The following is a 22,404-nucleotide window of genomic DNA, read 5'->3' on the forward strand; positions in this document are numbered from 1 at the left end:
TTATTGAAATATGTTTATGAAACAACTTTTTTGGTTTAGAAATATCAAAATTACCTTCTTTGACTCTTAGGGACATCTTACTTTACAAAAGGAAATATAGTAGACTAACAAAAAGTAAATAAAAATCTATGTACTCTACCATAAATAATATTTTAAATGTTTTTACAAAAACAATTCCTTTCAGATACTCTGATTAACCTTTAAGTGACGTAAAAAAATTTCAGCATTCTTTAATACCAATATTTTGCACAATTTAAGATACAGCCATTGAGTTTAGCATTTCAAGGAAAAAATAAAAGAAAAAAATAGAATGTTAACTCACTAAGAAGCTATATACCTAGTAAAGTTTAGTTTGTCTTGGATTCTTTAAAAACAATTAGGCCCAGAATTTTAGTTATCCTAATTATCATCCCAATCAAACAGGGTATGTGTATGTATGCATGTGTGTATATGTTGTGTGTGTATGTGGATTCCAGATAAAGGATAAAATATTCTGAATAAATCTAAGACCCACTGATTGGATTGTTTGTTTAGAATCTGTTTTACTGGGTTTAGATAAGACAACTTGAATAAAGATAACTGTATATTGAGTTCCACTGATTAAAAATGCAGTTTAAAAAATGCTGTTTTGTGGTAAATTTTTAGGCAAATAATAAATGCAAAGCACAATAGTGTAAATACTGTACTGTTCAAAGGTACTTGTTGGAGAAGTGAAATGCTTGTATTCAAACTATCAAAATTCTGACCTTTCAAAATAAGTTTTTTAAAACAATTGTTTGAATATGAGTATTTGCTTCTAATCTCTTAAAATGCCAATTACAAAAAAACCTTACAGATAAATCTTAAGTTATTCCAACTATTTTTTCAATTATTTGAAATTGTTTTTATACTTATTTACTTTCAATTATCTTTTACTTTTAACTATATACTGAACAAAGAACCAATTTCTAAATAAACATCTAATAAAGAACAGTTTCAATGTAAAGTACAACTAATCTAACATAACTTATATAGAAAGTCTGAGTGCAATGTCAAAATTTAGAATTACATTTCTATAGTAGTGAACAACTTCCAGTCTCTTCTTAATATCCAAAACCAGCAACTTCCCGAGACTAGAAAGTTAGCAGAGAAGATCAAACAGATTTAAGCACTGCCCGACTTCTTCTAAAGTGATGCACTCTTTTATCCTAGAAAAGATAGAAATAGTCTTTACTTCACTGAAATTTTCCTATTAACACTAGTGGCCTAAAAGAGCTGCAAAATACCTGATATGTTTTTTTAAGTTTACATATCATAAATGAAAAAAAAGGAGACCCTTTTGGAAAAGCATTCCTGAACTTTGCAATAATAAATGCACCAAGATTGGTTAATTTTATTAAAATTAAAAAAAAACAATACCAGTGAACCCAGAAATAAAGAATGGAGAATCAATAATTTTAAGTCCTTCTTAATGCAGTATCCCAAAGACAGAGGGTAAAAGATACATATAATTCTTAAAAGTATTGTTTTTACTAACTGAACTGCATCTAGTAGAAAGCATAGCTTGAGAAGAACATTATACACCAGTCTGAAATCCCATTTTTAGGTTAAAAGATGTAAGTTTTGGTATATTTTATCTTATGAAGATAAAAAATTTTGTAGGAAGTGAAGAGAAAAAAATTTAACAGTTGTCCTCTCAGGTTGATTGGTCCTGGGAACCTCAAAATACAGGAAGTTCAAATCCTTCATTTAAAATAACAATGTATTTGCATATAACCTATGCAATCCTCTGGTATACTTTTTCTTTCTTTGAAGTTCTGTGATCAAACCCAGGGTCTCTACATGCTAAGCAAGCTCTACTGCTGAGCTACATCCCCAGTGCATCCAATATACTTTAAATAATCTTTAGTATACTTATAACAACAAATACAATATAAATGATATGAAAATAGTTGTTACACTGTTTTATGGAATCATGGCAAAGCCTGTACGTGTTAAGTACAATTTTTTTAAAATTTCTATCTCCAATTGGTAAAATTTTAAGATGCAGGATGTCTATCGGGAGGACTGACTTATAAAATGGAAAATTTTCTTTCCACTTTATGTTGCCTACAGAAGTGCAGATAAAAGGAAGGTCTTAGAAAAGAGAAATGGAGATCAATAAACCACTAACAGCATAATATTTTCTTCTCTGTACAATTAGCTTTACTGCGTCCTTTTCCTAGGAATTAGATTAAGTTGTCATATAAAAGAGTGATTTCTAGAAACCATGTAACTGGTCAACAGGGTTGTATCCCAATAGGTTATAGCCTAGAAAAGTGGCCACAATCACTCATATTTTCAGATAGGAAACATAAGATTATGAAGGGGATAGAATTAAGAATGAAGAGTAGAATTTACCATGGAAATAAATGTATTCAAGTGCCTGGATGCATACAACTTCAATAAAAACAACATTTAGTCAATTAAAAGATGTCAGTTAACTGCAGGCTTCCAACTTCTGACTTATAATCCAGAAGAGCATAAAGCTCTGAAGTTCAAAGGAAGGCCTTTGTCTAATACCAGGAGAAAACCATTTGAAGGGTATTTGCTGCTTTCAAACAAATCATTTATGTCCTACCTACTTAAACCTCAGAACTTTGGGCAAGGTAAGCTATTCTTTCTGTACGGTTCTAAGTAGAATGAAGCAACAAAAGAACATCAACTCTAAAAGCAAAAATGCTTAAGTCCTGTTACAAAAAAGGTAACTTAATGCTGGTATGGCTCTACTCTTCTGCATTACGTAAGTGCTTTGGTATACCCATTAAAAAGGTTTTAAGTTATATCCTAAGATACCCATTTACAGATAAATCAAAGTTAATCTCCTTCCCTGTTAACACATAAAAGTGGTAGTTAAAAACTTCCCTTTGAATTTAAAATGATGCAGCAATTTTGGACAAATTCTGAAATTCTGGCAGTTCCTCAAAAGGTTAAACAGTTACCATTGCTGACTCCACAATTCCATTCCTAGATATGTATTCAAGAGAAATAAAAATATATGTCCATATGATAACTTCTACATGAATATTCATAGCATTATTAATAAAAGCCAAAAGGTTATAAAAATCGAAACATCTTATCAACTGATGAAAGGATAAACAAAATATGGCATATCAATAAAAATTTCTAAAGAAATGATGTAACATTGACAAACCTTGAAAGTATTTCACTAAATTAAAGATAATCACAAAATCCAAGTATTTTATAATTCTGTGTATATAAAATGTCTACAAAAAAAGAAACTAAATTAGTGGCTGTTTAAGGCTTGAGGAAAAGTAAGATTTGGGAAAAGTGATGGGCTGGGGCTTTATTTTTGGAGTTAATTAAAATATTCTAAACTTGATATTGTTAAAATATATTTAAATATATATTAAATATATTTTAAATATGTTAAAATAAAAATATTCTAAACTTGATTGGCTGCACAATTCTGTGAATATACTAAAAACTATTGTATGACAAATTATAATCTCTATAAATATGCTATTAAAGAAAACCTTATTTCCTTACCAAACACAATATTCCTTCTCATTGGACTAATCGGTTACATTTTTTTTTAATATTCCCAGACTCAGAACTAAAAGGACTCTAGAGAATTGTACTGTACATCCTCATTTTCGACTTGTAAAATCTGGAGTCTTAGGTCTGGGCATACAGCTCAGTGCAGAGTTTATGTTTAGCATGTTCAAGCCCCTCAATTCAATCCCCAATATGCGCACATGTGTGTGCACATTCATACAACATGCAAAACCAAATATGGAGTCTTAATAAGAATTAAATTATCTGTCCAAGGTGGATAGAAGGATTAGAAAACAGATCTTTCTTAAATTTAAAAATCCACATTTATCATCCACTTCACCAACTCTGAATCAATTTTCATTTCTAATTCAGTTCTTTTTAACTGCTTTAACTTTACCCCTTCTTCCTCTGCACATTGTTCAAGCATAACATCTGAGCAGTCCATTGCTTTTGTTATCTTTAATCCAATATCCATATGTTAAGTTCTGCCTTCTAAATTTTACTTTTACTAGTTGGTCAAGCCCATGTTTTCCTTCAACTGTCTCCTCTCATGAACTCTTTAAATTACAAGTTTCTGCTTGTTCCAAGTCTCTTCCCTTAAAGGGAAACTACACTTTACTAATGTTTAAGCACTATGAAGCACACTGCTAGATAAAACCCATTCACAGTGGTTTACTGGGTTAGTCAACTAAATGCTAATTTAAGTAATCTTAAAAATGGATATACTATAAAGAGGAAAAGGTAATTTAAGACTAACACATCTACTTTTTACCCTGTGTCATATTCCTTTCATACCTTGAAGTAGTCATCTTGAGTAACAAGAGAGTTTCTCAGTCTGTTCTCTGGATTAAATAGACAAGATACCACTGTCTGTATACTTCGGTCCACAGATTTCTGAAACATAAAAGTTCATGGTAATATAAAGACTACTTTTTTCACTGTTAACATATTTTTGAAAGTTCAGTGAACATTTATGCTTATTTCTAAGAATTCTTATGTGGTTCATAATTCTTACCAAATATCAATTACTATGTACATTTTCTCCCAAATTAAAGAATTGTTTCAAAATCTTAGTAATACTAGTTTAAAAGGCTGAAGTTATTAAAACTCCATGATATTTGGCTTAAAGCTTTTAAATTTGTTAGAGAAGAAAATAGGGAACTCTTAATGTTTCAAGAAAAGTATTCAGGACAAAAACCTGATAATGTGATTTTACTGTAAGCTATTTTAGCATTTTGTCAACTTCTTTTTTTTTTTTTTAAGAGAGAGAGAGAATTTTTTTAGTATTTATTCTTTAGATTTCGGCGGACACAACATCTTTGTTTGTATGTGGTGCTAAGGATCGAACCTGGGCCGCACACATGCCAGGCGAGCGCGCTACCGCTTGAGCCACAACCCCAGCCCCATTTTGTTAACTTTTAAACTGTGTATCAAATCAAGGAATATTTTTTGCTCTGTGGTTCAGTAGATCTCAACATTTTTTTCCTCGCCCACCAACAAAAATGGTATGGTATTGGCATCCACCAACAAATAAATGAAGGATTCTTCCAATGGAATCCCTCAAGGTTATGCTTATTATCAGTGTATCAACTACTTCTACATTTCCACTAAACAACATGTAGCAGAATTCAAGGGTGAGAGTATTGTTATTTTAGGTGACCACTCTAATAATTAAAAACAGATACTACCTACTTCTTCAGTATTTGAATAATTACTACTGCCTCCACCATTCTTGAGAGATGCATTATATATAATGTTATGGAGAGAATACCATATACTATTTAGATAAGTAAATGTTTAAAATCACTTGCAAAAGATTAAAATATAGTTGATGCTAATTCCTCTTTCGAAGAGTAAAGTTGCAAAAATCTGTCTAGCATTTTGCTAAATCACACTGATACAATACTTAAAGTATAATTCAGAAAACCCTAAAATGATGAAATTGGGATGAGAAAAGAATTGCTGAATCAGAAACTATATATGTATACTGAAACTTTGGGGATGTCTGAAATCTTATTAACCTTTATATTAAATTGCTAAAAACTAATGAATCACTTAAGCTCTAAAGTTTATGGCTTCATCTTTAAATCTGGGCAAAAATGACTGCTTCTTAAGGGGCTATCATTTAACCTTGAAAAAAATAAATATAAAATATACATATCAGTAAACAAAATTAGATATTTGCCTTTTGTGGGCCATTTCCAGAGGATGGAGTAGCTTCATGAACTGAGCATTCATTTGGCAAAACTTCAGCTCCTGGATCAACTTCATTACAATGGTAGTTAACAGCTGTATAGGCCTACGTTTGAAATGATAAAAAGTGTAATTAAAAAGATACACAGATACATTTCTAAATAATGTATTAAAAATAATGAGCTGATATCTTAAGGTTTAATGTAGATTCTGCTACACTATTTCAGAAATTTTGTTTTAAGCTGAATAGCTAAAATGCAGTAGCAAATATCTTAAGGTTTAATGTGGTTCTGCTACACTATTTTTTACCTTTTATCTTAAATTTTCTTTTCAATATTAACATAATCAGAATTAAATATATAAGAAAAGGAAACTATATTATGGGAGTACCTGAGAATTCTAACCAACATATCCTTCAAATATCCAATCCTGATAAAAGACAGAAGGTAACAAAAGCTCAGGTGTTTCAGAGGTAGCACCTACTTTTGTTTTATTCCTTTTCTTATTTAAACCATATTAACAGCAAAACACTTCTGTTTCTCTTCAACAGATTTTAGGGGTAGCAAAGCCAGAGGCTGATTTGGGTAGATTAAATGCTAATTCTAAATCTGTATTAATACTACCTTTCTTGGATTACATAATTTATCAACAGGTAACTGAGCACTTCTCACATACAGAGCAGCCATGACTTGAGCACACAAAAATTTGGGAAACAAATTGCAGTTTTTCCTATGGGAACACATACTGGGTGAACAAAAAAGTTAAATGTAACACATAACATAAAGGGCATTTAAAATATTTATATATACACATGATATGACAAAAGATCAAAAAACATAAAACAAGAAAATACATTTAAATAAAGAATAGGAAATATGTTTGGCTAATTTATTTTACCGGAGGTATAACATAACTCCTTTGTTCCCCAGCAGGCCACTGCGGTGGCATCTTAAAAAAAGGAAACAGAAATTATTCAAATATTCCTGCACATTTTTACAAATATAGGAAATAGAAAAAAGATGTATGGTTCTTTTTGTTATTTCTACATATAAACCCCACCTTTTTCTCAAATTTCTGGAGCTAGCATTTGGTAATATTCAAAGAATAGTGTTCTGTGAAATTATTACTATTGATATGGTCATGAGTCATACATATGCTCATTATATATGGAAAGAAATACAGAGAACTACTATTCTGTAGGAGCTAGTGAACATATACAGTATGAAATGGAATTAGGATTTTGTGCTCTAAAAATTGGGTAATGATTTTTTTTAACCTATCCTCCTAGAAAAATAAAAGTCAGACTGGGTGCTTCATGTATTTGGCAGCAAAGATGAAAGAATGTGTCTTGAAATAAAAGATACTGAGTCTTACAGAACAGTTTTAGAGAAAAGTTCTTTCCTAGTCAAAATAACATTACCTTATTTCCAATAAACATGTAAGTAATCTTAAAATACATTTAATTCTAAACTAATTCTATTTTTTCTTGGATTTTTAGGCATACTTCACTGGTTTAAACAATATACTTTTGAGAAATTTATATAAGTAAAAGTTACAATAATATTCTAACATAAGTCATTTTTGTTTTCCATTAAATTACCTGATAATTATAAACAGGTAGCTGATATCCAGTAATAACCTGAACTGGTGAACTTGGATAAGGAGGATATGCCTGAAAAACAAAATTTACAGAAAGAATGGACTAAATAAGGCAAATTTTCTTAAAAAATCAGAATTAAGGAATATTATTCCCAATATAACAAAAATATTAAGAAAACTTAGTTGTATATATATTTCAATGTGTAATTATATATTTTTATATATGTAACAATTCAGGATTCTAAATCAATGACTGGCTTTATTAAGAAGAAAATACTCTCTGCCAAATGTTAGCTTTTTGGGCAGAAAAAGAAGACCTAAATAACAACCTGACTGGTTTTCCAAGCCTCCACTCACCTCATTTGTATATTTATCCCTACCCCAGAAGTTCCTTCTTAGATTGGCAACAAGACTTTAAAACAGATTTCCATGTAAGTTAAATTAATATATCAGCTTTTCTGTAATAAATTTTTTACACTGTATTGGACTTCTTGGGTACTACTGATGGGTAATCTGTAGTACTCCCTCTGGTCTTTATGTTTTTTTCTTACTTCACTTTTAAAAGTTAAGGGCAGCATAATCCAAAGCCAGAAACGGGTCAGTACAATGTCTTACGTGCTTCAATGTTTATTGACTGAAAACAAATAGTCGCATACAGAAATACACAGAATTGGTATTGGTTCATGATAAACGGTTTCTTGCCTAGCACATACAAGGCCGAGGTTTGATTCCTAGCATAGAGAGACAGAGAAAGACGGGGGGGGGGGGGGGGGGGGGGGGGGGGGGGAGGAAAAGATAAGAGAAAGAGAGAACAAAGAAAGGAAGACAAATAGGGTTTTTCTTCTATTATGTTGTTTAGAACAAAAAAAGATACACTCTATGTTTCAAGTAGATGAAAAATGTAAATAAACAGAAATATTGTAAAACTATTTTTTTTTTGTTTCTTTTCTGGCAAAGAAAATATCAAACTGAAGAAAATAAGTGTTATTTCTCACCAATGGCAATACTAAGTACATTAAATTCCATTTTAAATATTAAACAGGACCAGACAATTATATGCCAGAAACTCAGTTTGTAGATAGGGTATTAAGTCCAGAAATCAGTAACCTATGTAAGGAGGTATCTGGAAATCACTACAAACAAAAAATAGGTAGAATTGAAAACTTAAAAAAAAAAAATAAACTAGGCAGGAACAAAATGAAAGCTTCCTTCAAATATTTTAGGATTCATCACAGGAGGAAGAAACTATTCTATATGGCCATAGAGGTTCTCAGATAAAGGTTTATGAAGTACACAGGAGGAGGTTTTAGCTTAGCATAAGGAAAAACCCCAAGAATGAGGGATTTTCAACAAAAGTAAGACTCTCAAGTATTCCAACAGGGACCATATTATCACTTATTACAGAAACTATGGATATAATTTCAGAGAGCAAGAAGGCTGAAATAAATAAGAGAAATGTAGACAACTCTTACCTGAACATACTGAGTTATAGGATTCATCATGGTTGGAGGCTGCATATAAGTTTCGGTGTTTGGATTACTCCAAACACTCTGAAACTGTGGTGGAGGAGGAGGATTAAAAATCAAAGGACGTGGCTGCACATGATAAGCACCTTTTTAAAGAATAAAAATAAAATAAAACCTATTTTTAGTTTTCTGAAAAGTTATAGATATGTCAACAAGAACAATGTCATTTTTACTCACATAAATTTTGTTTCCTGATTGCAGGGCCCAGTTTCAGCTTTTTACCATGGAAATTTATCTGTGACTGAAAACAAAGCAATAACAAAACTCTAATTTTTATATCTTTACTTTCAAGACTTGCCTACATACCAAGTCCTTTAAAATTTCTATCACAATAAATGTTGGCAAGGATGTGGGGAAAAAGTTACCCTCATAAATTGCTGGTGGGACTGCAAATTGGTGCAACCACTATGGAAAGTGGTATGGAGATTCCTCGGAAAACTCAGGATGGAACCACCATTTGGCCCAGTACTGCTCATTATATACCCAAAGGACTTAAAATTGGCATACTTTAGTGACACAGCCACATCAGTGTTTATAACTAAGCTATGAAACCAACCGATGTGGCCCTCAACAGATGAATGGAAAAAGAAAATGTGGTATATATACACAATGAAATATTACTCAGTCATAAAGAAGAATGATTTTATGACCTTTGCTGGTAAATATATGGATCTGCTATCATGCTAAGTGAAATAAGCCAACCTCCCAAAACCAAAGCCAAATATTCTGATATATGGATATTAACACACAATAAGGTGAGGAGGGAAGAATAGAAGTTTAGTGGATTAGACAAAGGAGAATAAAGAGAAACGAGTAGGGAGGGGGCAGTAACAGGAAACAGTTGAATGAAGCAGACATAACTTTCCTATGTTTATATATGAATATACTACCAGTGAAACTTCATATCATTTACAACCACAAGAATGAGAGAGCCTAATTTGAATAAGTTATACTCCATGTATATGTAACATGTCAAAATACATTCTAGTGTCATGTGTATCTAAAAAGAACAAATAAAAAGGAGGGATCCTATCATCAGAGAAGATCAATGATAAATATGTATAAAATAAAAATTTGTCACAATGAAGCTACCTTAATTACTTTTACTATACTAATCAAAGCCAAGAGGTATCAAGTAGAATTTGATCAAAAGCTTTTCACTCTTTCTCCAAACCTGTCTGTCTCTATTTCATGAAGCTAAAATCTCCAAAATAAACAGGTTCTGACAAGTTATATAAGATTACTCTTAAGTTTTGATTTTTAACAGGAACAGAAATTTATCTTCATATTTTACACAAGACTTAGTATACTCAGGACTCAACATTAAACACTGTTATCAATAAATTATGTTAAGTTTTCCATAAGACTACTACTTACTTCTACTATCTTCTGCACATCCACGTCATTGTAAAATGAAACAAATCCATAGCTAGAAAGGCAGACAAATGAAATATAAAATCATTACCATATAGTATGGATTTAGAACTCCTAGTTGCCTATGAAATAATAGAAGTGATAATGATAATAGATGAATAATATACTATGATAAATAACTTTAAGATATTATAATAGACCCTCTGCAAATATGTTTTTTTTAACCTGATCTATGTCAGAATGTGCTAAGATTAAGGTAGTGTGTGAACCTCATTCATTAACAAAAAATTCCTATCTATGTACAAGATAGTTAAATTTAAGATACTGTGAAATGTGCAAATAAAGCACTTCTTTGATAAAACTAATGAATGCACTTGTGTGAAATAAATATAGAAAATATTGAAATACAGGACTGGTGTTGTGGCTCAGTGATAGAGCCTATCACATGTGAGGCACTGGATTCGATCCTCAGCACCACATAAAGAAAAATAAATAAATAAATAAAAGTGTTGTGTCCATCTATAACTAAAAAAATATTTTAAAAAATACTGAAGTACAATCATTAGGAAAATTATTAAATAAAAAAGCTGAGAACAAACTTTTATCCATGACAAATTTAACAAAGCAACAAATTTCATTTATACAAATGTCAGAATACTGTTTTAACATGCGCTAACATGTTAGAGGTCAGATATTCTTGTTGGTTTATAGTAAACATGTTTTGCTCACCCTTTGGACACACCAGTTCGATCCGTGATTATCTTCACTTCTTTTACTGAACCATATCTAGCAAAGAAACTTCTGATTTCAGTTTCATCCATCTATAGGAAAAAGTTTAAGAGTAAAAAGTCAGCATTCAAAAATCTTAATTCTACTATACAAGGAGATTTGGTGAGGTGGAAGTATCTTCCAAATGTACCCCAAACTACCTGTTTGTCAAATATTTTTGGTCCCTATGGGTTAAAAACAAAATAAATTTCAAGCCTACATGAACTAAAAAAACCCTCAGGTTTGCAATAGGGCCTAAATCCCATCATTCATAAAATATTTTAAAATATAAATAAAATATGAATACAATACCCTAACATCAATTCCACCAACAAAAACGGTGTTTGGCATGATTTTGCCTTCTGGTAAAACATAGCCTTGGCTGGTGGTGGCTGATGAGGACTGGGTGCTGGCCTCTCGGGAGATGGTTGAGTTTGTAGTCTCAGAATTTGCAGCAGACTGTAATTTTGAAAGCAAATATTGTAACTAGATACACAGACAAAAACATACACAATGTGAAATCTAATTTTTGTATTTGAGTATAAAATATTTTGTGTAAATTATTTTCTTTGTAGATTAGTCACCAATACAGCTTAGTTTAGGCTCAGGATTTAAAGTAAGTAAAAGTAGACTGGCACAGTATTTTAACCCAAGGACATAGTACTTTGTTAAACTTATTGTTACTCATCACCATTTTTTGTACAATTTTATGAAAAAAATATTGGTTTTATGTTTTATAACAATACTATGTAAGCTGATATAAAATAGAAAGTTTAGATTTATAAAAATAAAATTGCTCTGTACTGATAAACTTTCATTTTACTAAGTACATTAATAAAAAACATGGTAAATCTTAAAAACCTAAAGTAAACAAAAACAAAAGCTACACACATAAGAAAATAAGGATCAAGGTTTTAAACAAACTTGTTTTGCTTCACCTTTCTAGACACCAAAATTAACATAAATTTTCAACTTTACTTCCCAGTTTAGTATACTTGCCTTACTTTAGAAAGAAATTGTAAAAACATTTGCTCACCTATTATAGCTCCTGCTAAAAAGGGGATTACAAACTTCTTCCCAATACTAAGGGTGTTCAAGGCATTGTCCCAATGATAATTCTAATTTTCAGTGAACTGATACATATATAGGACACATCTTTATTGTCAGATAAAGAAACCTCTCCCAAACAACCCCTACCATGCATTTATTTTTCTGGATTCTCAAATCTCTGTTTTTAGTCTTCCTATGGTAGACTCTAAAGCTAATTATAAATTTTCTACAGCAAAATTCACTGGCAATATTTATGGTGAAGAGGCAAAGATAGCCCAGTGAAACAAAAACTGATTTAGTCAGGAGATCTAGATTCATGTCGCTTACTAGGTTGTAAGCCACTTACTTGCCAGCTGTGTGTCTCTAGGCAAATTACTTAGAGAATGAAATGAGGTAACATCTGTGAATCCATTTTGTGAAGTATAAAGTAATATTGCCAATATAACTTAGTGTCCTAATATTCTAATTTATTTTCAATAGTTTTTTTGAAAAGCATCTCTTCTAGTTTTACTGTTTAGCTTTACTATTTTTAGATGACTTTAAAAACAACTAACTGGAACTTCAGAAAACTATGACACACTCACTCATCTGGCATTCATTTATGAACTAAATGAACTATAAGATACTAAAAGTTCAAAACAAAGAGAAAGCTATTACATACATACTTGTTTATAAAAGAAACAAAGATGAAAAAACTGTTCAATTAAAAGAATAAAAGGAAAGTGAGTTTTATAGAAATTTTAGAGGTGAAATCAAATTGTTTAATCACCAAAGTTGAGTTTTTTGTGTCTCTATTCATTTGTTATACTTGCTGTTTTGCATTTCTATTTGAATATTTTCTAACTATACAATGATATTTCATGATACTGACATAGCAAAGAGTAAACATTTCCATTTTTTCCTTCTTCCAATGTCTTATATTTTAAAAATTAGGATTATATTACATAAACCATGTATCTTGGACTTCTGAGGACCTGATTAGACCTTCCCCATAGAATCCCTTCTCAATTAGATCACTGAAAAACCCAAAATACAAAAACAGTGTTCTGAAATTCTTACAAAATCCCTTTTATCCTCAACCTCCCTTCATTTTTGGATGAACTTTGGGTTCATTTTTTTGACAAATAAACTGATTACAGTACTGTCTCTGTACCATAATGTACAGATGCATTTTAATTTAGAGTTGTAACACCTGGGTAGAAAACCATGCCATATTATAAAGGGTTATGATTCTCAATAAGGGGAGATTTTTGTACCCCAGGAGCACTTAAAATATTGTCTGCAGACCTTCCACAGTGAGGTACATTAATATCCCACAATGCAAAGGACAGCCCTCACAACAAAGAAATTTGTTGGGATGTTGCCCAAAATTTGAATAGGATCTGGCTGATAGATTCTGTCACAGTGTCACCAGAATTGAAGAGGAAAATTATTGTGGAGGAATAACTCTTCATTGTTCAGTAAAGTAAGTATTTTCAGGACCTGTTTCCTTGCTTGAAATATGGAGTGTTTTGAAAAGATCTTTGATATATTCTAATTCTCAGTCTATTTGCAAATGTAAAGTGGATACTTGAGATAAGTTGGTAAGGAGAAAAAAGGCACTGGATGTTACAAGGGAGTCTGGTTTGGACTTAGGCCTTACAAATTGGCTAATTGCTTCCACTCTTATATTTACAGAATAAATTTTGTATTTATAGGAAAAAATGGATCAGTAAATACAAAATTCATTTAATTATTTTAGTGCAATGTCTTAAATTAAGGAAGGAACCACCATGTCCTAGTTCTTAGCCAGCAGGTGGCACTCAAAGCTAACAAAGTAAGGAAAACACTCCATTTCAATAATATTCTAACAGGAGGAATGTTTAAACCCCTCCTGTGTGTTTATTTATAATTTATATCATCCAAATAAACACTTGGGTCACTTTTGAACTACAACCAAAAACAATCTACAAACACTTTTGCTCATGTTAAGATAAAAATTAATGTTAAAGTATAATCTTAACCATCAATAGCACACAGTAATACTGAAAATAAATTACATTAAATGTTATAAGTAATTATTTTTATTAGTTATACCTTCAAATGATTTGGTGGGTTTTTAAAAAAATATTTATATTTTTAGGTGTAGATGGACACAACACAATGCCTTTCTTTTCTTTCTTTCTTTTTTTTTTTATTAATGTGGTGCTGAAGATCGAACCCAGGTCCCGCCTGTGGTAGGCGAGTGCTCTACCACTGAGCCACAATCCCAGCCTTTGGTGGGGTTTGAAATGAGAAATTTTAGGATAGTAAGTAAGGGTAAGTGTGGAGGCCATCATGTATACAATTCTCATCACAGCCATTTGATATTCCATTATATTTGGACATCCATGACAAAGAAAACTAAAAGCTGAAAAAAAATGATCATTATTAAAGCTCCTGGATGTTTGCACTTTTGACATTATTTAATCCAGTTAATTATGTCTACATAGTAAGCAGCCTGATATCTTTCATACTGACTAGGAAAAAGTCTAACTTGTAGTCTCAAAGTTATATTCAGGGCAATAGGAAGGAACTTATCAAGAGACTAAACTAAGGAAATGAAAATCAGAATAAAAAGTAAACAAAACCAAAATCTTATCAGGAATAAATAAGCAATAAATAAGTGATCCTGATAAAGATCAGCAAGAAAGCAAACTTATGAATTAGACATGAGAAAGAAGTATGACCATAGGTTCTAAGAATGTTTTGAATGAAATGGCTAACTTTATAAATCTTCACAAAACAATCTTAAAAGAACAATTACTTGAGGATACCTGGATCAGTTTCACTAGTTTTCCAAACCACATAGAAACAATCATTAGTGTATGTGTCTCATGCTCCAAGAAAGCAAAAACAATCGTAGATAGAAAAGGCAGAGGGAGAAAGACATTAAATTCAAATACTTTTCCTAAAATAATTTTTAGAGCCATGTGTAGTGGGGAACCTAGCAGTAATTCCAGATACTTGCGAAGCTGAGGTAGGAGGATCCCAAATTCAAGGCTAGCCTGGGAAACTTGGGGAGACCCTGTCTCAAAATAAAATAAGAAGAACTGGGGATATAGCTCAGTGGTAAGAGTGCCTGACTAGCTTGTGGGAGAACCTGGGTTCAAACCCCGTTTCAAGGGGGTAAAAAGAAGGGAAAAAATTTTTCAGAGAAAAAAATATTTCTCAATGGATTCGATAAAGCTAACATTGTCTAAATAACAAAGCCTCATTAAGATAGCATACCCTTGCCCACTTACAGAGATGCAAAATTAGCACCATATTTTTTAAAAATCCCATAATTAAGTAGTTTGTGTTGGAAATTCAAGGATGGTTCATTCCTAGGAAATCTGTTATTTTAATTCATCACTGAGGGCTGGGGATGTGGCTCAGTGTTAAGCACTTGCCTAGCATGTGTGAGGCAATGGGTTGAGTTCTCAGCACCACATAAAATTACTAAATAAAATAAAGGTATTGTGTCCATCTACAACTAAAAAAATTAATTCATCACTGAAAAAAGCATCTGAAATGTAGCATTCATTTTCTAACTCTTTAAAAAAAATGTATAAGCATCTTATTTTCTATCAGTCTAATTCTAACCTATCACCAAATGTAAGTCCCAAGTTTTCAATTCTCTGAACACAATATTCAAACATTATTTCAAAGTTACACTGTATGACAAGGGGTTAATGTTCAGACAATTTTTATAAGAAGAAAAAAATGGAAGTAAAAAGGTAGACTCAGAATTTACAAAAAAAATAAATTTTAAAAGCTAATAATCAGTGATAAAACTTTACCAATGATTTTTTAAAAGGCACATTAACATAGTGAAACATCTTCCAGTTGTTAGCTTGGCAACTTAAAAAGTTGTAACTGTCACTGGAAAGGGTGTGGAGAAAAGATCACCTTAAACACAATCAGTGGGAAAACAAATTGGAAAGTGCATACCAAGAGTTGCTTGAAAAAACTTATTGTAATTTAAAATAATTATGAAATAAGCATAACCCCCAAATTCCACTTCTGGCAATTTATCTCAAGGAATTAATAGTACAAGTTACCAAGATATTTGTTCAGAGATATCTGTTATAGTGTTAACACTGAAAAATTATCCATCCATGAATTCAGGGTAGTAAGGAAAAGTATAAGATTTAACATTATACATACTTAAAATTATTTTAAATATAACTTTGGATCAATGCCAAACTATATTAACGATGTAGGCTGTCAAACAGTATGATATGATATAGAACAACTTCAATAAAATAAAACTTCCCTACTTATATGCAATATGAACATATAAACAATCTAGAAGGGTATACATATGTCAAAATTTACATGGTTGTAGTTGCTGGGATTGAAAACGATCTCTACATTTTTTTGTGCTTATTTTCAAATGAGTAAATACTTTGTAATCAGAAAAGCAATTGTCATTTTCTCACTTGAAAAATTTTAGCACTTAAAAGAACTCTTGGTTGATTATTAAATAATTATCAACATGGACAACTACATATTACACAAATAATTATTGCAAATATTTACGTATTTATACATCATCATTTTAATCCTTGTGATAATAAAAATTTCCTCCCTTTACCTCTAAAATAGAAATAATTATACAAATGAGGATGCAATATGTAATACACACATTTGTGACTTAATGGTCGGCCAATGAATTTACAACAGGTCTTGTGGTACGGAAAAAACTGCCATTTATAAAAACTCGTACATAGCACACCACAGAATACCTACAAAATGCATGTGTTACTAAAAACTTCCGATTTATCAAGACGAGTAAACCTCTGGATCCAGTCTCATGCGGTAACTATGGCGTCAGCCGACATTTTGTGCCTGGTCTGGCCCCACGAGGGCGCCACCATCACCAGGTCTCCACCAGCCTCTGCGGAGGCGCGAGGAGCCTTAAGTGTCCTCCGGCCCCAGCCCCCCAGCCCTGAGCTCGGGGACGGCGCATTCAGGACGGCTTTGTGGGCAGCTCCTCGCTCGAGCACGAAACCCCATCCCACTTCTCCATAAGAGTCGCTTCCTGAGGAAGCTGCTGCCCTCCACGTCCAAATAAGCGACTTTCCCCCGCAGGACCACACCCTGGGCGTCTGGAAGCCGCAGGCCCGACGGCACCTCGCGGAGATGACCACGCCAAGTCTGCAGTCTTTACCTCGCGGAAGGGGCCGCTGCCAGCCTCCACCCGGAAATGGGAGACTGCAGAGGATGGGGTGGGGCCGGAGTGGGGTGCCCCGCGCCCCAAACCTCGGGCGGGCACGAACGCTGCACAGCCTCATAGGCGGAGGCGGGAAGAAGCCGCCGCACGAAGCCATGGGCCCTGCACGTGGCAGGGGGGAGGGGAGAAGGCTCCCAGGGCCTCACGGCCACCACGCCGCAGGCATCCCACTACTCCGCCTGTCGGCCACTCCAAAGCTGGGAGGCCGCCTCGCCCTGCACACCACGGGCATGTCAAGCAGGCAACCCAAACAAGGAAAGCTGGGGCCGCCCCGCTTTTACTCTCGCCCTTCCTCCAAAGGTCCAATTCCCCGCCGGCCATGCGCTGCTCAGGCCTTTCCCTCAACTTACCATGATGGCGGCAGCCAGCAGTTCCCGCCGATTCGGCTCGACGGGGAAACAGAGACTGCACTTCTGGGCTCCTGAGAGGCCTGCTGGCGCGTCTGCCCGGCCTCTGACCGGCAACCGAGCCAAAGCCAGAGGTGTGAGGAAAACGGGGGACCAGCAGCGAGGCTGAGTAGCCCTGGAGGGGAGCGGCTAGGCTGAGGGGCGCCGACTGACTGAGGCGTGGCCTGTGGGGCTCCTGGAGGTGGCTCCTGCGCCGAGTACGGGGGCGCGTGGCAGCCGCCTCAGCCAATGGGTGACAGCGCCCCCGCCCCCTTTCGGGGGGAGTCAGGGGGGACCTCAGGCCCAAGCCAGGGGGTACGCAGGGGGTGCGCGCCGGCCGCTGTCAGGCACTCTGGAGAGTACTGTCCTCACACAGGTGGACAGACAGACACACAGATGCAGGTCACCTCAAAAATGTCTTTGAAGCCCCTTTGAAATAAGCATGCCTACTTAAATATATGTTAAAATTAAAAAATAATATTTTTGTCTAGACTATAGCTTCAAAATGGCGTCTTGAACGCGTGAACTTAGTTTGATCAAGATTAGCTCAGTTGCCCGGCCCAAAGTATCAAAATGCCTACAGAAATAGAAAATGGGAGCAAATTTGTGGAAAACAAGGTAGGAGAAACCAATAGGGCAGACACTGGGATGCTTTTCTGCCATATTTTGAGGTAGATGGGGTTGGATTGGAGGAAATTCCAGACAGATCTGCCAGTATGGCTTTCGGAACCTTCGTTATTTTGAGAAAGTTATTAAGATTACCAGGTACAGCAGAGTGAACACAACATTTCTTCTAAGCCTTGGGGAGTTTAGATTGTAATGGGAGCTTTTACTCTCTAGGTTTCACAGGAAGACGCTAGGCCCCTGCCTAGAGAATTCTAGAACATTCTTAAGGTTGAAGAAGTAGGGCCTCCAGCAGAGACAAACTGTGGGGCAGTTGATGGAGCCAACCATACAACTTTGGGAACCATTCCAAACACACAGGAATAACTGGCTATGACTTTATTTTCAAACTTTAAGAGCTTTCAAAATGGTGGATTTCTATAACTTGAAAGCTTTTATTAGTACAGTAATGCTGGATAAAATAATAACTAACCTTATTTTAATTTTTTTTAAAATAGCTAAACCCATAAGAGATGAAGGGAAATCAAATCAAAAATGATGATAGACTGAAAAACTGGAGCAGTGACAAACTATTTCTTCTATGGCCCTGGACGTGGGGGATGGGTTGTAAGATGACCAGTCATATTAGTTTACCTGGGACTTTACTGGTTTTGGTACTGGAAACCACCAACAGCCCAAACAAACAAGAAGGGTTGGTCATCCTCAGTGTGGGCAAGGTGTTATTAATCTCTGTAACTCTAAGCCTAGATGTATACTGGCAGGAGGTAAGGACTTGGAGTAGTGCTGAGTGAGAGCTGGAATTGAGCACCCTGCATAAAGTCAGTGTCCCTGAAAGGCATCATCCTCAGAAGAAGGGTGGACTAGGGAAGGTGGAAAACAGAAAATACCCATGAATGGATGAGGAAACTCTGATGAAAAGAAAGAAAAATCATTTAAGTCTGATTAAATTTTGAAAACTTAGACCTGCATTTCATAAGAGTTTGGCTTTTAAATTTACAGCACTTTAAAATGAAGAAATTGGCCCTATTACCCTATCATCCCTGCCCCCCCCCCACCCAAACAAAAAGAGCACAGACATGCTTCCTCTGGAATGCCTACTGAAGCAAGCATAAAACCAACTTGGAGGGATACTTCTGCAACCTTGGCTGTAAAGGATTCTCAAAGAAATAAAGATAAGCTCACGATAAGAAATTATAAAGCACTCTTTACCATGCAACAAAGAAAGTTAAAATGTCAAAAACTTACAGAAAAAGCTTTTTTGCGTTGTGTTTTCTTTTTCTCATATCTTCCTCCCCTCCCCATAGCTTATTTAGAGTAATATGTTTGGTATATTTTTGAGTAATTATTTGAACATGTAAACTTAAAATAGAAAGCTAATATCTTTACTCTCTTTTTGGTTAATGCAAAGGCCTCAGCATATTTTAACTCTGCATACCCCTTTCCCAATCTACATTATTCACTATTTTAGTTTTATTCTGTTTTCCTCCTATAAATTAGACATGTTTTTTAGATCTCACCCACATATAAAACAACATTTTGCTTATCATTTCTTTGCATTTCTCAAATCTTTCTGCATTATTTTCCATGGGCCTGTAGTAAATTCTTAGGATTTCCTTGAATGACAGCATGATATGATAAATTCTTGGGGTTTTTTTCCTACCTGAAATTTTTGTATTGCCCTTATTCCTTCAAGATAATTCTACTGGATGTATAATTCTAGGTTTACAGTGAGGTTTTTTTCCCCTCAGAGTATTGAGCATATTATTCTGTTATCTTGTGCTTTCTAATGCTACTGAGAAATCTGCTGTCAGTCTAATTGCTGGTTAGAAAATGTTCTTCTGTGGTGTTCTGAAGTTTCACAATTGTGTGACTAGGATGTGGAGTTTTAAATTTTTTTTCTCACTTAAAGAGTTTTAGGGCGTTCTGGATGTGTATATTAACTTTCAATAATTTTAAAAACTTTTATCTATTTTCTTGTCAAAGATTAACTGGTTAAGGAATTTACCCTCTTTTTCTCATTTCATTTTCCAAAAGTGATTCTTAGCTATTTGTTTTAATCATGAATTTTTCAAAGGTTAGAGGTGCTTTCTTGAAACCTAATGAAATTTTCACTTTATGGAGGAAAGGAATGGTTGCTTAAAGTCAAAATTGACTAACTATTTCAGTGTGTTAAGATTAGTAGCATAATTCATTTAGGTTCAAAAATAAAGATATTGCTTCCTTATCCTTCAGAGATTTATAGTAGAGGAAGAAAAAAGGCTGCTATTTTAAAATCTCTGCCTGTGTTCACAAAGCCTAGGACTTTAACTCAAAGGCTTACTTAACTTACTTAAAGGTATAGGCACTCTAGAACTTCATTCATTTGCAGATCATTTTCATTATTTTTTGTTGTGTCTGGTCTGAATAGCAAAAAAAGTTGTTTTACCTATTTTTAAATGACTTACTGTTATTGTAAGCAATAATATTTGTGAAATTGGAGTCATTGTGTTAGTTGCAATGTACCTTAAAATTATACAAATATAGAACTTACAACAAGACTAAATTTACAACAATGTGTATGCACCTCTTCAAATCACTTTTTCAGGGCAATTGATAACACTTTTGGAAAACTAGATTAGCAGAACTCTTGAACTAGTTTTTAGATATGCAGAGTTAAGGCCAGAAGACTAAGAGGTAGGGTGTCATAGTGTTCTGCAATTGTTCAAGAGTAATTGAATTTCAAGGGGAAAAAGCCAAGCAAGGGAGAGAAAGTGGAACTCTTGGATGTGGAGAAAAGAAATAGCCTTGCAAAGTGACAAGAAGTTGAAGACTGCAGTTACAAGTGCTATCCCAGTACCTTGCAATCATTTGGGGAGCATTTAAAAATTCATATGCTCATGCTTCACTCCAGACCAACTAAATTAGATGAGGGTGAGACCCAGATATCATTAGTTGTTGGGATTTTTTTTAAATGTGTCTCAAATTATTCTTACATGCAGCCAAGTTTGAAAGTGGATGCTGTAAAATCTTTTTCTCAAAGTGATTCTCAGACCAGTGACTTCAAGTCACTTGGGTACAATATAACCTCAGGCCTTACCCTGGACTTACCTTGAATCAGCTGCATTTTAACAAGATTTTCATATGGCTCACATGCACATTGAAGTTCAAGAAACATTGACAGAGAGAGCATGTGTCATAAACAATTTGCCTCCTTGGATTGAGAATCTCTGTGTATTGAGAGACTACTTTTCCAGTCTCTCTTGCAGCTAAAGTCTGGTCATGTGCCCACGTAACACCAGTGAAATGTATCCACCCTAAATGTTGAAGAGAAGACTAATGATGCCTTAAAGCAGGCTCTGTGGAAAGTACAATTTGGAAAGAGGTGACAAGAGCAGTAGCAGACATTGCATCCAGAGCTGTCAGTTGTGCAAACTGATGTAATTTAGTGCCCAAAGGAGTGGCTGAGACTTCTTCACTGGACTAGTCCTGCACTACAATTTTGCCTGTCATTACTGGAAACAAAGATCTCCAACCTGGCTTTTTTGTCTTTTTGGAGATTTTATAAGATAGTTTCCCCCAATAAATTTTAATAAGTTCCTTTCCTGCTTAAATCATCCAGAACTTCTATCCCTATTGCTTGACTAAAATAGGTGACAAGTGAGGTCAGCCAAAGTGCTTTTAAGAAAGTTAACAGCTAAAACATTTATGGCTCTTTGCTCTGTGATTATGTAACATAATGTCCCTCTATTACTTCCAAACTTTCGTAAGTTTCCACTACTTTCACAAAAGCCCAATTCAGTGATGTTCTGTGAGGGGTGTCAAGGAAAGGGCCTTCTTTCCCACTCTGTTGAAACATGGTGTAGACAAGCACTGCATTCTGGGCAGCAAGATGATCCACAGATGAAATAACTCAGCAAGAACAAAAGTGTGGAGCCAGAAGTAACCTGGAAGAGCATAAATCATACTCTTAAAATTCCCAGAGAGCTAGGAAGAGATATATATTATTTCCACTGCATGTGAACTGGAATTTGAGCCAGTTACATTAAAATCTCATGATATGGTGCCTCATGTTCTATTTGGTGCGTGTCATCCAGTGCAGCAATGCATATCTTACATGCATACATACATACAT

At 34.3% G+C, this 22,404-nt stretch overlaps 1 protein-coding gene across 1 annotated transcript; it reads right to left on the reverse strand.

Annotated features, from left to right (window-relative positions):
- Positions 1–1,133: 1,133 nt before the first annotated feature.
- On the reverse strand, positions 1,134–17,380 carry Dazl (deleted in azoospermia like). The gene is made up of 11 exons (XM_076856313.1): positions 16,868–17,380; positions 11,310–11,483; positions 10,959–11,050; positions 10,233–10,284; positions 9,033–9,096; positions 8,802–8,941; positions 7,331–7,402; positions 6,628–6,678; positions 5,723–5,836; positions 4,333–4,431; positions 1,134–1,187 (listed from the first exon to the last, which is right to left on the reverse strand). Exons 1-11 carry the CDS (start codon positions 17,378–17,380, stop codon positions 1,134–1,136), a joined length of 1,425 nt encoding a protein of 474 aa, XP_076712428.1.
- Positions 17,381–22,404: the final 5,024 nt, after the last annotated feature.

This window comes from Callospermophilus lateralis, chromosome 1, assembly GCF_048772815.1.
Source record: "Callospermophilus lateralis isolate mCalLat2 chromosome 1, mCalLat2.hap1, whole genome shotgun sequence".
NCBI lineage: Eukaryota > Metazoa > Chordata > Mammalia > Rodentia > Sciuridae > Callospermophilus > Callospermophilus lateralis.